Source organism: Leopardus geoffroyi, chromosome D4 (assembly GCF_018350155.1).
Source record: "Leopardus geoffroyi isolate Oge1 chromosome D4, O.geoffroyi_Oge1_pat1.0, whole genome shotgun sequence".
In the NCBI taxonomy this organism is placed as follows: Eukaryota; Metazoa; Chordata; class Mammalia; order Carnivora; family Felidae; genus Leopardus; species Leopardus geoffroyi.
The window spans coordinates 19,960,283-19,975,668 of NC_059342.1; the positions used below are offsets into that span (position 1 = coordinate 19,960,283).

The 15,386-nt window shown below is 46.1% G+C and overlaps 1 protein-coding gene across 1 annotated transcript in view; it reads left to right on the forward strand.

Annotated features, from left to right (window-relative positions):
* Positions 1-992: 992 nt before the first annotated feature.
* The window catches only part of PSAT1 (phosphoserine aminotransferase 1), a 32,677-nt gene continuing 18,283 nt past the window's right edge, over positions 993-15,386 (forward strand). The window contains exons 1-6 of the mRNA XM_045469743.1: positions 993-1,296; positions 6,525-6,585; positions 7,524-7,593; positions 10,111-10,316; positions 11,129-11,301; positions 13,526-13,695. Of these exons, the coding sequence (XP_045325699.1) occupies positions 1,237-1,296; positions 6,525-6,585; positions 7,524-7,593; positions 10,111-10,316; positions 11,129-11,301; positions 13,526-13,695 (740 nt within the window). The 5' untranslated portion in view covers positions 993-1,236. The remainder of the gene's footprint in view (positions 1,297-6,524; positions 6,586-7,523; positions 7,594-10,110; positions 10,317-11,128; positions 11,302-13,525; positions 13,696-15,386) is intronic.

A 15,386-nucleotide genomic window follows, 5' to 3' on the forward strand; every position in this document is an offset into this window, starting at 1 on the left:
CAGGAAGCCCCAGTGTGTATTCCTGGAGCACTAATTTTGCTCAAAGATTTGGTAACATATTCTTTATATTCAAAGAAACTAGGTTAAATTATGGAGTAGAAAGCAGACTTCGCAGTTCAAAAAATAATGAAATTCCAGAATTCAAAGAAATGTCTTTCTTGTGGGGAAGGGGGCCTCCCTGTTTCAGAACACCATGCGGGTCTCCACGGGAGTTCTTTTGAGAAGGATGCGTCTGTGGAAAAGTTTGAGCAGCGCTGGCCTGGCGCCCGGCTTGGCTTGGGCTGCAGACTGACTCTGGGCCTCTCCCTAGGCTTGCACTGACTCCCTAGTGGTTTCGCATTGCCGTTAATATCTCCTCACGTTTCTAAACCCACAGCTTGTCAGCAGCGGTGCAACCTGAGAGCTAATGCCAGGTTCGTACTCGCTCTTTTCACAAAAGGAAATGGAGAATCAGCAACTTGAAAGGACTTGCCTGGGGGGGGGGGGGGCATCCAGGTTTCCCAGGCCAGTGCTCCTCCTCGAGTGCTTGGCCGCTCCATCCTTTCATTCTGCAGGAACTCCTGGCCCATCTACCCATGCAAGGAATCTCATTCCCCCTCCCCCCGCACTCCCCCTCCCGTCCGTCCATCCTTCACCCTGTAGTTCCATTCTTGAGAGCCCTGCCTCTCCATTGCGGCATCCGGGGCTGGTGGGGGGCGCTTAGAAAAGTTTCGTGAATTAGTAACCGCTGGTTCTGAAGCATGCATCAGAGCCCAGACCAAGGGCGGGTGAAGAAGTGGTTGGATTGGGGAAGGATTTGCTCCACGTCTCCCAGTGCGACCAAGAGAGAGGGGCTGCGGTTGGAGGGCGGAAACGGTCCGGATCCAGGCCGCAGAAGCACGAACCCACGTTGGCAGGGGCAGCCCTTTCCCGCCGCCCACGATCCTAGGGCGGGCACTCTGCCGAGCTGAGCGGCTGGTGCAATCTCCCGCGCGCCTTGCACTGATCAGAAAGAGAGTAACCGAGGCAGTAGACGAGAGGAGGAGCAACTGCTCCTGGGCCTTGGCTGAGGCGCATGACCAATGGGGATGCGAGCCCCGTAGCGCGAACCAATTAGCGCAGGGCCTGCGACAGCGCGGGCCAATGGGGGCGCCGACTGGGCGCTGGGAGGAGGCAGAAGGTCTGAGCCAGCAGTAGACTTGCGCTGCCCACGCGGTCAGTTCTCTCGTTTTCCCTCGCCTCCTGCGCTGCCGCATCATGAGCGCCCGGAGGCAGGTGGTCAACTTCGGGCCCGGGCCTGCCAAGCTGCCGCGCTCGGTAAGTCCCCACGAGCGCGAGCCGAGAGTGCGGTGCGGGCGGGAGCGCGCGCGGTTCGCAGTGTATCTCTGAGGCGGGGCGCTCGGATCCCCTCTCCCGGCTCGGAGTCTTCCGAGCGTTCTGCAACAGAGTGCATGCCCAGTTCAGGATCCCTCGCAAGTGGGCTTCTGGAAGAATGCATCTGGGGGAAAGGAAACTCGGCGACTTGCTTCTACAGCTGCCCCTAGCGCCGACTGCCCTGGGCGCGGCGTGCACGACTCGGCTCGCCCGTGCGGCGCACCTGCAGACTCCGGTGCTGTGCCTTCTCCTGGGCTGGGCCCGGGGCGCGGCGGGAAGGCAAGAGCTCTCATCTCTGCGTTCGCCTTGCCCGGCCGGCATTGAGAGCCAGGCAGTGCCGAGTGGATCTGTGAATGGATACTTTGAATGAATGGTGAATGAGGATCGCGTTAACTGGAGGGGATGACAAACTGGAGTCCCGCGCATGACCCCTCCTCGTAAGGAGTGTTTGGTTTAGCCGGCACTTGGGAACGTTGCTTTTCAGAAATGTAAATCTGAAAGCCTTCAGTCCACCCTTTCCTTGTTCCCCTAGAGAAGCTGCCCCCCCCCCCTTTATTTCAGCTCTGTTCCACGCGTAGATTTTTTTTTTTTTTTAAACTGGCTTGTTTCCTAAAAGCATTCGAGTATTCAAATTGTTAGGCTTTGGGCTGCTTGCCCAGTTAGCTTCACTTTGTTTTGGAGGAAATGGAATGATTGAATTCTCCCTGGGGCCACAACCAGACTTTTCAAGTCCAAGTGGAACTGACTCCCTGCCTTCCTAGGCACCATGCCAGCTTCCAGCTCCTCCCCCAACACCCATTCCTCCTTTCCCCATCACCCCCCCCTCCACTCCCCAGTTGTGAAGAAGGCAGTTTGTGATTTGCCTTGAATGACAAACTGCTATCGCTGCTGTTATATTTTTATTTTTCTAACCAGAATGACTGATAATATGTTGTTGCAACATGAGGCATAGCCAAGTGCTTTACAATTATCTATTGTTGAACAGAGTAGAAATCTCCCCGGGATAGAGCCTCCTCTGTGTTGTACGAACAGAGAATCTTACAATTTTAGAAGGGAAAGATTTCTTGCATTTCCAGGGGCAGGGCTCGAGGTAGCTGAGAGAACAGGGCGTGTTTTTTCTCACCTATTACAGTCGGTTTTAGGCGAGATTCCTTCCCTGTCAGAGCTGTGCAAACGTTTCTTGTGCCCACCTCACCTTTGTCCTTTCTCTGTTTTGGAATCTTCTATTTGTTCCTTGTGCAATTTCTTTCTTTCTTTCTTTTTTTTTTTTTAAAGTAATCTCTCCCCACCCCCATGGGGCTCGAACTCAGGCCCCCTGAGATCAAGAGTCCCATGCTCTACCCATTGAGCCAGCCAGGCACCCCTCCTTGTGCAGTTTCTTTATGCATTTTTTAAAATGGCAGTTGTGATCATCAGTGACGTAATTATTGTTTTCCTGGGAAGATTTTTGCCCTCAGATGCCCTCTCTGGGTGGGGGAGGGGGTGGGTGGAAGTGGCAGATGTTGCTTTTTATGAGTTTTGATTTGATTGAATTGTTAGGATTAGAGAAGGTTTTCAAACTTTACTGTTGACTGTGACCACAATGGAAAATATATTTTACAAAATGACGAAATACATGCATATAATTATAATGAAAGCCTTATATTAAGGTCTTATGAAATATTTGGCCTAAATAACTACAACATACATAGTTTTGTATTCTATTCCACTCTAGTCTGTTCTATTTCATTTAAAAAATTAGTTGTGAGGAGCACCTGGGTGGCTCAGTCCTTTAAGTGTCTGACTCTTGATAGCCGCTTAGGTCATGATCTCACGGTTCGTGGGTTCAAGCCCTGTGTTGGGCTTTGTGCTGACAACACAGAGTCTGCTTGGGATTCTCTCTCTCCCTTTCTCTTTGGCCTTCCCCCGCTCGCTGTCTCTCTCTCAAAATAAATAAATAAACTTTAAAAAAGTTAGTTGTGACCCACAAAAGGGATTGTACTCTGCAGCTAAAGAAACTCCACTGGAGTAGAGGGGCATGATTTTTGGGGAGAAGTCTTTTAAAACTCTTTGTAATGTTTTGGGTTATAACCTCATTTTAGGGGATACTGTCTGTAAGAGAAATCCAGTCTTTTTTGTTGTTGTTTGTCCAAGATTTTATTTAAATTCAAGTTAGTTAACATTTAGTGTAGTATTGGTTTCAGGAGTAGAATTTAGTGATTCACCATTTACATATAACACCCAGTGCTCATCACAAGTGCCCTCCTTAATGCCCCTCACCCATTTAGCCCATCCCCCACGCAGCTCCCTTCCAGCAACCCTCAGTTTGTTCTCCGTATTTAAGAGTCTCTTATGGTTTGCCTCCCTCTCTGTTTTTATCTTGTTTTATTTTTATTTTTCTTCTCCGGTGTTCATCTATTTTGTGAGAAATCCAGTCTTAAACAGGAGTTCAAAGATGGATTCACTAAAGTTTATTTGTTCAGCCAATGCTAATAAGCGTCCGGTAGTTTACAGAATAATGACAAATCCTTTTTTCTAATGCTAGCTTTTATGATTTCTTTCTTTTCTTTTTTGAAAGTAATCTCTATACCCAAAGTGGGGCTTGAACTCACGACCTGAAAATCAAGAGTGTCATGCTCGCTGACCAAGCTGCCGGGTGTCCCAACAATGACAAATTCTTGACACCCGCCCCCCCCCCCCCCCTGCCCTTGCCAAAGGAACCTTTTGTTTAATTCTTTATTGTTAAAATGTTGTTTTTTTCAGGGGCATCAGGGTGGCTCAGTCTGTTGAGCATCGGACTCATGATTTCAGCTTAGGTCATCATTTCACGTTGGTGGGATGGAGCCCGGCATCAGACTCTGTGCTGAATGTGGAGACTGCTTAAGATTCTGTCTCCTGCTGCCCCTCACTCCTGCTTGTGCGCGTTGTGCACTCTCTCTCTTAAAAAGTTTTTTTTTTTTTTTAGACAAATTACACTCCAGTTTAGATTGTTTTATGACCGTCCTGTTTTAGCCTCTGTCTTTCGAGGAAACCTCTGATGGCAGGATGCCTCTACAGAGGGCTTATCTCACCTGTTTAATGTATGTTTTCAGGGCATTTTTCCCCTTTCTTTGTACTTCATGACAGTTTGCACATACACAAAGGTAGAGAGGGAATAATACAGTGAAATCCATGGACCCATCTCTGAGGATTTTGAATTCTGTGGACGTTTTGCCAGTCTTGTTTCAGCACTCCCTCCTCCAGCACGCTCTTATTCCCCACCGGCTCTGGGATGATTTTAAAGCCAATTCCAGGGGCGCCTGCATGGTTCAGTCAGTAGAGCGTCTGACTTCAGCTCAGGTCGTGATCTCATGGTTCTTGGTTGGATCCGAGCCCCACGTCGGGCTCCGTGCTGACAGCTCAGAGCCTGCAGCCTGCTTTGGATTCTGTGTCTCCCTGTCTCTCTGCCCCTACCCTTTGCTTGTGCTCTGTATCTCTCTCTCTCTCCAAAATAAATAAACATTAAAAAAATAAAATAAAAATAATAAAGCCAATTCCAGGAATGCCTGGGTGGCTCAGTCAGTAGAATGTCTGACTTCGGCTCAGGTCATGATTTCATGGTTCTAGGCTCCGAGCCCCATATCGGGCTCTGTGCTGACAGCTCAGAGCCTGGAGCCTGCTTCGGATTCTGTGTCTCGTTGTCTCTCTGCCCCCACCATTCACTTGTTCTCTGTAGCTCTCTCTCTCTCTCAAAAATAATTAAACATTAAAAAAAATTAATAAACAATAAAGCCAATTCCAGATATCATGTCATTTCACACTTTAACATTCATCTCTGATAGGATTTTATCTTCCTTCTTTAAGAAAAATAAATAAAGGATTGGTGTTTTTTTGTTTTCTTTTTTCTCAGTGTGTAGTTACTTGCATTTTACTTACTTCGGAGGAACAAAACATCAATGGGGCTCCCCCTGAGCCAGCTGTGTTTTGTAAGGTTTGGTGAGCCGTGCCCCATTTCCTGACTTTTTGGGATTGGTGGTAAATTGGGTCTCCCCTGCCCAGTTGTCCCTGTAAGGTAGAATGTGGTTAAGGGACTGCAGTAATCTTAGTAGAGGGGTCAAAGGGCTGGCCAGGTGCATAGCCCTCAGAGCCTTGGCTGATATTACTCATCTGCACATTGGGGATAGGAATATCCCCCTCATGGCTCTGTCGGTATGTCATTACCTCCCCTGCCCATTAATCTTTCACAACAGGTGTTTCTTTCTTTTTTTTTTTTTTAAATGTTTATTTATTTTGAGAGAGAACACGTGCTCCTAAGCAGGCTTCTCGGAGCCCAACAGGGGGCTGGATCTCAGGAACCGGTGAGATTAGGACCTGAGCCCAAATCAAGAGTCCAGCGCTTAACCAACAGCCACCCAGGAGCCCCTTCATTCACAGCAGGGTCTTCCTAATTCCCGCACACCCACCCTGTTCCATTTGAGCACCTTAGACTAAAAAGATGGAAAATTGAGTTATCAGTTTAATTTCAGCCTCACCGACTTTTTTGTTTTTCCTTGAACCCAGAACTTTATGCATTTTGTTGTATTTCTGCTTTCAGAGTGAGAAATGTGATAGTGGAGGGGATATTTTTAGCACGTCCGTTTTTTCCCAAAGGTCTTATCTTGACAGCTGAGGGTTGTCATCAGAAAAATTCTTTATTTGAACTTTATTTTTTGAATCCAGGTGAATTTTTATACCTAAATAAATTCATGCTTTTGGAAAAGCTGTATTTTTTTTTTTTTAGAATTTATTTTTATTTATTTTGAGAGAGAGAGTATAGAGAGCGAGTTGGGAGAGGGGCAGAGAGGAAGAGAGAATCCCAAGCAGGCTCCGTGCCATTAGTGTGGAACCTGACGCAGGGCTCGATCTCATGAACCATGAGATCTTGACCTGAGCTGAAAACAAGAGTCTGATGCACAACTGATTGAGCCACCCAGGTGCCCCAGAAAAGCTGTATTTTAACATCAATCGCATCACATAATTTCACACTTAACTTGTGTGTAAATTGCATTAGCAGGGCTCTGTGGGCTGGATGGGAGGAAGGGGATTGGCCGTGGACACGACAGAAGCTTCTGGACCTCACAGGCCCTGTGGGTGGACTCCCTCTCTTTGATGTCCAGAGGGAGTGCTCTGCACAGAATATCCAAATCATTTTATTTTCTCTTGTTTTTTCCTAGGTATTGTTAGAGATACAAAAGGAATTATTAGACTACAAAGGAATTGGGATTAGTGTTCTTGGTAAGATTTACTTTTTGAATAACTCTGAATATCCAGGTTCCAAAGGAAACTGATTAAAATGCATCAAGCCTCGAATTTTTTCCTCTCGGTCTTCCTTTAGGCCTTTGTAGATCTATTTTTAAGTTTTAGTAATTTTGGTCGCATGATTGATGGAAGCAGTTTTGAAATCAGTACCCATGCTGGTGAGGGGTTCTTACCTCTCCGCTTACCCTTTCATGGTTGGTTTTTGCTGTTCATAGCATCGGAGATCACATGCCTCACCATGCTCTGAACCTTTGTAGTATTGCCTCACATTCATTGTACAGCCTGGGCTATACTTAAAAATGAACTCAGTAAATGTTTAAAGGTCTACAAGCCTTTGCTCAAGATCTTGCGTGTTAATAATTTCATTAAGTTTCTCTTACATTATTGAGGAAGAGAACCTTGGAATTTAAAAATTTCCTCTTGAAAATTTAATGTCCTTTTTCTTGTTAGGTAATTCCAAAGGCCACATAGTATTAAGAGATCATAGGGTTAACTGCATGCTTGTTGCTATTAAATTTTGTTCCTGTGGGTTTGGGACGAATACTTGGGTTTCTGTGAAATGAGAACCGCAGTGCGGAAATTTGTGCTGCTGTTCTCGGGGGTAGCCTTTGTGCATGGGTTCGTGTTTGTGAGAAATCACACGGACGGAAGGATGAATTAGTAAATGGTTCATTCAATGAGTATGAGACTTGAAAGATCATTCCGCTGTGGCTGTAAGGCTCAAATGTTTGCAATTGGAAAATCAGTTTGGATTTTTCCCCTAAACTAAGTGAGCCTTGGCCCACAATTTGCAAAATCACTGCAATTTCCCGTTATTATTTTATTTGCAAATTGTGCACTTGCTTCTAAAGTTCCTTCTGTTCATTTGGTTTTGAACTGGAACTGCGTTTTCTTGTTTTTCTTTCCTTCCACAGAAATGAGCCACAGGTCATCAGATTTTGCCAAGATTATTAACAACACAGAGAATCTTGTGCGAGAATTGTTGTAAGTTCAAAATTTTAAAGACCAAATTCGTTACTTTTGTTTGATAATCCACATACCTGGGTGTCTGTTATAGTATTTACTCTGCTGTATGTTAAGAATATTTCATAATTAAAAATAATCTTTTAAAGATTCTTCCAAAGTCACTAAATTAGTACATCATGCTTTTTTTTGTTTGTTTGCTGTCCTGTGTTTGTGTGTTTTTGTTTTATGTGGTGTTTCCAAAGATTTGGAATCATTATATCTAAGAAAGATTTTTCAGGCTTAATAGGGATTTAGATAACAAAGAAATGGTCATCTTGGTTAGTTTACTGGCTCTTAAAAATGTGGGTCTCAGACCACCTGTCAGAATCACCTGGCTGCGGGGAGGTATTAAAAAATTTAAGTGCAGGGCCCCTCTCTAGCCCAGCTGAATCAGAATCTCTGTAGGAACTTCATCTTTTGCAAACTTTTTGGGTAATTTTAAGAGTTCTTCACTCCAGGAACTTCTCAGGTGGTCCCTCTTAGCTTATCTGTACCATTCTCCTTACCCAGAGGAAACCTTACTTGTAAATAGATTGCTGTTTAAATGAGAGATATATTATCTATACATATTCACATAAACATTATGAATATGGTAATCTTGGGGGGGGAATCCACATTTTCGTTCTGCTCATAGAACTGGTGTATGTTCATGGTAGAAAGTTTAGGGGAAAACCTGAATATCACAAATTAAACTAGAATTTAAACTACTGGATAGTTAAACTATGGATAGAATTAAACTATCCATAACCCTATCAGTCAGGTAATTATTATTAACATTTTAGGGTTCATGTTTGCATTATTTCGTTAACAAGATTGGAATTATATGGACTACTTCCTTTTAAATTGCCTTGATGAAACGCTTCAAGATGGGGCAGGCTTGGGGACACTTTTGTGAGGAGCCCCTAGAAGCCCAGTGCAATGCGAGTGGTCAGAACCAGTAATCGTTTGTGTGACTTCACTCACCGGGTCTGGCTGCTGGGTCCTGTGTCCTGTCCACAGCATAATCCTGTGCTTCATGGAACCTCGGCCCCAGAAGATGTGGGCTGTGAGCCTCCTGGGACTAGACTCTCAGTTCAGTTTATGGGCCTGTCCTTTATTCTAACCAAGTGCCTACCTTGTACCCCTGTCTGCTCTGTCTCTATCTGCTGTCCTTCCATCCAGGTGTTGGCCTTCTTATCTGTCTGGCATCTGAATAACATAGACCTGGAACCCTCTCAGCTGCTGAGAACCTCATGTTTAGAACCTCTCAATGAGACCTGCCAGTAGGCACTGGATGATCACAGGCAGACATAGTTCAGGACCAGATATTTGCACAGCACCCATTCCCCAGGACCCTCTCGGGTTGCCCTGCCCTTTGGTTCTTACCTTGGTGCTGGACCTGTCTGTAGCCATCTGCTTTCCATATACCTGTTTCTAAGCTCTGACCTTACTCAAAGGTTTGGGTCCAGTTTCCATGGTCTAGTCCCTCTGGAGCTGGCCTTCTCTTAGTGCCTAGAGCCATTCCAACCATCATCTTCATTTTCTATGCTGGAGTCCAGAAATTTCCCTGTTAGTCTTGTTTTTTTTTTTTTTTTTTTTTTTTTAATGTTTATTTATTTTTGAGTGAGAGACAGAGTGTGAACTGGGCTGAGGAAGGGGCAGAGAGAGAGGGGAAAACACAGAGCTCGAAGTGGGCTCCAGGCTCTGCACGGTCAGCACAGAGCCCAACGCAGGGCTCGAACTCACAAACTTTGAGATCATGACCTGAGCTGAAGTTGCACGCTTAACCAAATGAGCCACCCAGGCGCCCCCCTGTTAGTCTTGATGTATGTCCGTATGTGATTACATGCTTAGGCCTAAAACATTATCTACGATCCTTATCACTGTCCGCTTGGTTCATAGCATGGACCAGCACATATCTATTTTTAGGACTTCTGGTTGTAAGTGACAGATGCCCAGCTCTTAGCTTAAGTGAAAGAGGGGGTGTGTTACTGTGTGTAACTGTAAAGTGAAGGAGTGATTTAGGTGATGTTCAGGAAGGTCTTTATCTTCATCTTTTGGCTCTGCTGTTTTAGGTGTTGGCTTCACCAGGTGGCCACCAGGGGTTGTAGGATTAGCCGGTTTATCCTTTCCGTCAGTAGAAAGCGTTCCCCTTTTCCTGAAGTTTGAGCAAAGGTCTCAGAACCAAACCCCACTGGCCAGCTCGGGTCATGTGCTCTTCTGCTGGAGCAAGGGTTGGCCTCCCTTGAACCATGTAGCCTGAGAGTGGTAGGAAGATGACCAGCAGGGTGTTACTGACTTCCCTCCAAACATTCCCCATAGGCTTCCACACAGAGCCCGATAATGGTTGTCCAAGGAGGGAATAGATAAGTGACTGGATTGGGGAAGGCAAAGCCGTGGGGGGACTTTACCATATTTCTTGTAGTATATCCACCCAGGGTAAAGTGCTGGTAGAGAGCATCACTCATTCTTGCGCCCTGTGTGTCTCTTTTTACCATCACATGTACTTCTGCCCAGAGCCGTTCCAGACAACTACAAGGTGATTTTTGTGCAAGGAGGTGGGTCTGGCCAGTTCAGTGCTGTCCCCTTAAACCTGATTGGCCTGAAAGCAGGAAGGTGTGCCGACTATGTGGTGACAGGATCTTGGTCAGCTAAGGCCGCCGAAGAAGCCAAGAAGTTTGGGACCGTGAATATCGTCCACCCCAAACTTGGGAGTTACACGAGTAAGTGCTGGGATCTGAGTTCAACAGTGATAATGAAATGCTGACAAATGCTGATGGGTGGGTAGTCCCTCCTTAGATATCAGGTTACCCCCGCCAAGGGCAACCAGCAGTTTTTAATTCCTTCTTCTGGTCAATAGTTGGTTTGGTACCATTCAGACTGGATGGTTGTACTTGTTAAGACTGTTCACTGGCTGCTACAGAAAGTATTCATAGGTTCTCTCACCTGAAAACCTAGAGGCCGATTGGCTTCAGGAATGGCTTGATCAAGGGCCCCAACAGTGCCTGCAGGTCCTGGTGTCTCCCCTCGTCTCCTCTGTGGTGGCTCCACAGTCGGAAAAGCTGTACTCCCTTTTAGAAGATGCTCCTGACCTTCTGTTCTCCCAAGTTTCAGTGCCTTTGCGCAAACATTTCCAGTTAGAGTCTGACGTCTCCTGTGTTCCATTCCCAATCAGTCATGTGACTGCAAGTGGAATTGGCCACACTGGAGCTATGTGGGCTGAGCTGGGGAGGCTGGAGCCCCAAGAAGAAACTCAGTGGACATAGGATAGATGGATGCTGGGTAATGAGAAAAAACTCGACAAATACCCACCACACCATTCTTGAAGATGAGTTACCCCCAATAACTGTCAAAGGGGTGGGATTGATAATCTTTTTAGGTCGTTGATGGGGATTATAATGCAAGATGGATAGAGTGGTTTCACTTGGGAGGGCTTTGGGATGAGCCTTTTACTGCTAGGGGAAGTGTGTCAGTCCCACCTACACAAGGAAGGCAGAATGAAAGTCCAGAGTCTCCACTTTTTCTTCTGTGGTAGAAATTCCAGATCCAAGCACCTGGAAGCTGAGCCCCGATGCCTCCTATGTATATTACTGCGCCAATGAGACTGTGCACGGAGTGGAGTTTGACTTTATCCCAGACGTCGAGGGAGCAGTGCTGGTTTGTGACATGTCCTCAAACTTCCTATCCAAGCCAGTGGATGTTTCCCAGGTAGAGTGTAAAAGGGCCTGGCGGGGGCACCCCAGTGTCTCGGATTCCATGAGAGCATTTTAACATATGTACCAGGACACGGAAAGGCCTAGAGCGTCTTGGGCCAGCAGAGATCCCGAAGCCAGGGCAGCTCACAGCGATGGGCTGACAGTTGCTTATTTCCTGTGGGTTGTCAGAATGCTTACCTTTTGATGTTACCCCGTGTTAATGATTGCTTCACAGGGTCACACTGGAGTCCTCGGGGAGTTTATCTGCCTTCGAGGGTCCCTCTTAGAAGTGTTTGGGCCAATGCAATGGGAGTAGCTTGCTGTCTTCCAGGGAAAATGCAGATTATCCAAGCTCAGGGGATGTGTGAAGGAGCTGCACCTGGCCGTGAGCTGACCTCAACTCCCAGAGCATCAACAGGGCATATAGCCTTTCCTAGTGGCACACCAGGGTGGACGGGGGAGCACAGCACTCAGCTGAATGCAACCAGGGGGTGCAAAAAGTAAAGCATTTACTTTTTTTTTTTTTTTTTTTTTTTTAGTGTTTATTTATTTTTGAGAGAAAGAGAGAGACAGACAGAGTACGAGCCAGGGAGGCGCAGAGAGAGAGATACACACAGAATCCGAAGCAGGCTCACTAGGCTCTGAACTGTCAGTACAGAGCTCAGCGCGGATCTTGAACTCAAAAACCGCGAGATCATGACCTGAGCCGAAGTCAGACGCTCAATCGACTGAGCCACCTAGACGCCCTGCATTTCCTTTTTTTTTTTTTTTTTTTTTTTAATGCTTATTTTATTTTTGAGAGGGAGAGAGACAGAACGTGAACGGGAGAGGGCAGAGAGAGAGACGGAGACACAGAATCTGAAGCAGGCTCCAGGCTTTGAGCTGTTAGCACGGAGCCCAATGGGGGCTCGAACCCACGAACCATGAAATCATGACCTGAGCCAAAGTTGGAAGCTCAGCCGACTGAGCCACCCGGGCGCCCCCTTTAAAGCATTTAAAAACAAACTCACTAAATGGTAGCCTGCCTTTAAAAAAAAAAAATTATGGTAAAATATACATAACATAAAATTTACCACCTTAACCATTTCTGAGTGTATAGTTCACTGGCATTAAGTACATTCACACTGTTGTGCAAACAGCATCACCATCTGTCTCTAGAACTTTTTATCTTCCCAAGCTGGAACTCTGCTCAGTCGTCCCCCAGGCCCTGGTAGCCACCACCCTCTGTGAATTGGACTCTTCCGGGTCCCTCATAGAAGGGGATTCAGGCAATATTTGTCATTTTGTGTCAAGTTCATTTCACTTAAAATGTCCTCGGGGGTCATGCACGCGGTAGCAGGGGTCGCACCTTCATTCCTTTTTAAGGCTGAATAATCTTCCGTTGTGCGGTTATACCACATTCTGTGAATAATCCACTTTTTATGACCAGTTGCTGCGCATTGGCAATTCTAAACAGTGTCAACTCTAAAGTACTCCCTATCAGGCCCGGCTGTCTTCCCTCCTTGTCCTTGGGATGCCGTTTGATATTTATAAAGCGTTCAAAGCGTTCATGGGAGGACGTGGGAGAGGGTTCTGGATCTTACGTGACAAAATTTTCTGAAGTTCCTTTAAACATCTGTTGCCTAAACTTTCTTCTCTTTCAGGCAGCTTGTCTATTATTTCTCAACATCTTCCGATTGTCCTTTTATACAAACATGAATGCATTCAAAACTGTTTCTTTTGGTTACCAAGAACAGTTAGCCCCATTTTTTTATACTTTTTTAAAAAAGGTTTCTTTCTTTATTTATTTGAGAGAGACAGAGGCAGTGTGAGTGGGGAAGGAAAGGGAGAGACTCCCAAGCGAGAGCCTGATGGGGAGGTTGAACTCATGGGACTGTGAGATCATGCCCTGAGCTGAAACCAAGGGTTGGAACACTCAACCGACTGAGCCACCCAGCCCCATTTTAAATATTGGTTTGGGTGTAGAAAGGACGTATATACAGTGATAGGAATATGTATAAGGTCTTTGTAGTGATTGGTTCGGGCTGGCCCCTTGCTGGTGAGTGGGACCAGGGACATGTGTAACCTGCAGGCCTCTGAACTCTCCCAGGCAGAGATGCCTTTAGAGAATAGAATGCACTTTGAGCAAGATTAGGATAGAATCACTTCCTCATACTTTAGAAAGACATTGGGAAATTTGAATACAGTTATGAAAAATGACCAAGTGTATCTAAAACAGCATGCCTTCTCTTTTTCAGTTTGGTGTCATTTTTGCGGGTGCCCAGAAGAACATAGGCTCTGCCGGGGTCACGGTGGTGATCGTCCGTGATGACCTGCTGGGGTTCGCCCTCAGGGAGTGCCCATCCGTCCTGGACTACAAAGTGCAGGCTGGAAACGGCTCCCTGTACAACACACCTCCGTGCTTCAGGTTAGCTCCGGGGCATGGCTCGGGGGCCTCGGGGACTGACGGAGGAGGTCTCACTCTTTCCCATCAAAGTGGAGGGAGGTAGCTTTCTGAAGGAGAGCACGTTTTCATTAGCCAGTGACCTAATGGCTCAGACATCCTATCAGGATTCTTTGCCCAGCTCACCTCTCCCTGTTATCCCCTGTGCACTGTTAGATCAGTTTTCCTTGCCCTTTTTAGGGGGGTGGTGTTTTTGTTTGGTCTTGATAGCCTTAGGAGTTTACCATTAATCCAAAAGCTCTCTGCAAATGAGTGGCAGGTGTGCATCTCAAACATGAAGCTTTGGAAGCTTCCATGAAACTTTGGAAAAGGACTTTCAAAGGCCAGGCCTCCCCGGCTTTCTTTTCTTTCCCTGCTGGGCCTGCACAAAGCTGGCCACCAGGCAGCGAACATACTGGCTTGGGCTTTTCACCCAGTCTGTGCTTGTCCGGTACGCCTGGCTTCCTATTAGCCAAGTGAGAAAAGTGTATTAAAGCACATTCAGGGACAGCGAGGCTTCCCTGCCCCATGGTCTTTTAACGCCAAGCCTCAGATATTTTGTGAAAATCTTGTGACACCTAGGATTTAACAGTTGCCTGGGAGATTTTTACTACTTACTAGCTGTGTGATCTTGGGCAAGTCACTTAACCTGTCTGTGTAGCAGGTTCCTCCAGGAGTAATAATAGTACCCTGTTGATAGTGCTGTGAGGATTGATTGATTGATTGACTTACTTACATATAAAACGCATTTGGTGGTTGGCACATGGTAATTTATAAATGTTAGCTGCTCTATTATTACTGTTTCTCTTGTTGCTAGTTCCCAGAGCTTTAGCAGGGGAGGAAAAAGCCAGAATTTATGGATTACCTTTCAGGCCATGTATGATATAGAATGGTGATACTTTATTTGTATGACCCTTTTAGTGCTCCCAAGCACCCGAGGAGGTAAATACTCTTTTTATTCCCATTTTGCAAGTAAAGAAGCAAAGGCCATACTTGCAGGTCGTGGCACAGCTGGGATTGGAACCTGGACAGCCTGGTTCCAGAGCTTGGGTTGGTTCACCCTGTACCTTAAGTGTTCTCCACAGGTGAAATTACCAGTGTGTGTTTCTTTGTGTCTGAAGGATTCGTCTTAGGAGATCACTGTTGGAGTTCAGCTCTTCTGCTCATGGAATTTTCTGGGGGGAAAGTGCTTTCAGAAGAGCATGTGGAAAGGCAGGCTCAGGCTGGCGCAGAGAGCATTTCCCTCTGAGTTGGGACTTTGTCTGAGTTCTTCCTGATAGAGGCTGCTTCTAGAAAATCTTCTACATAATTGGCTTTAGGAAGGAAAAGTGTTTTTTTCTCAAAGTTAGAATTCTTTTTTTTTTTTTAATTTTAAATTTTTTAACACTTATTCCTTTTTGAGAGACAGGGAGACATAGCATGAGCCGGGGAAGGGCAGATAGAGAAGGAGACACAGAATCCAAAGCAGGCTTCAGGCTCTGAGCTGTCAGCACAGAGGCCGATTGCGGGTCTGGAACCTATGAACCATGAGATCATGACTTGAGCTGAAGTCAGATGCTCAACCGACTGAGCCATCCAGGTGCCCCAGAATTCTTTTTTTTTTTTAGATTAATTTATTTATTTTGAGAGAGAGAGAGAATGAGCATGAGCAGGGGAGAGGCAGAGAGCGGGGGGCG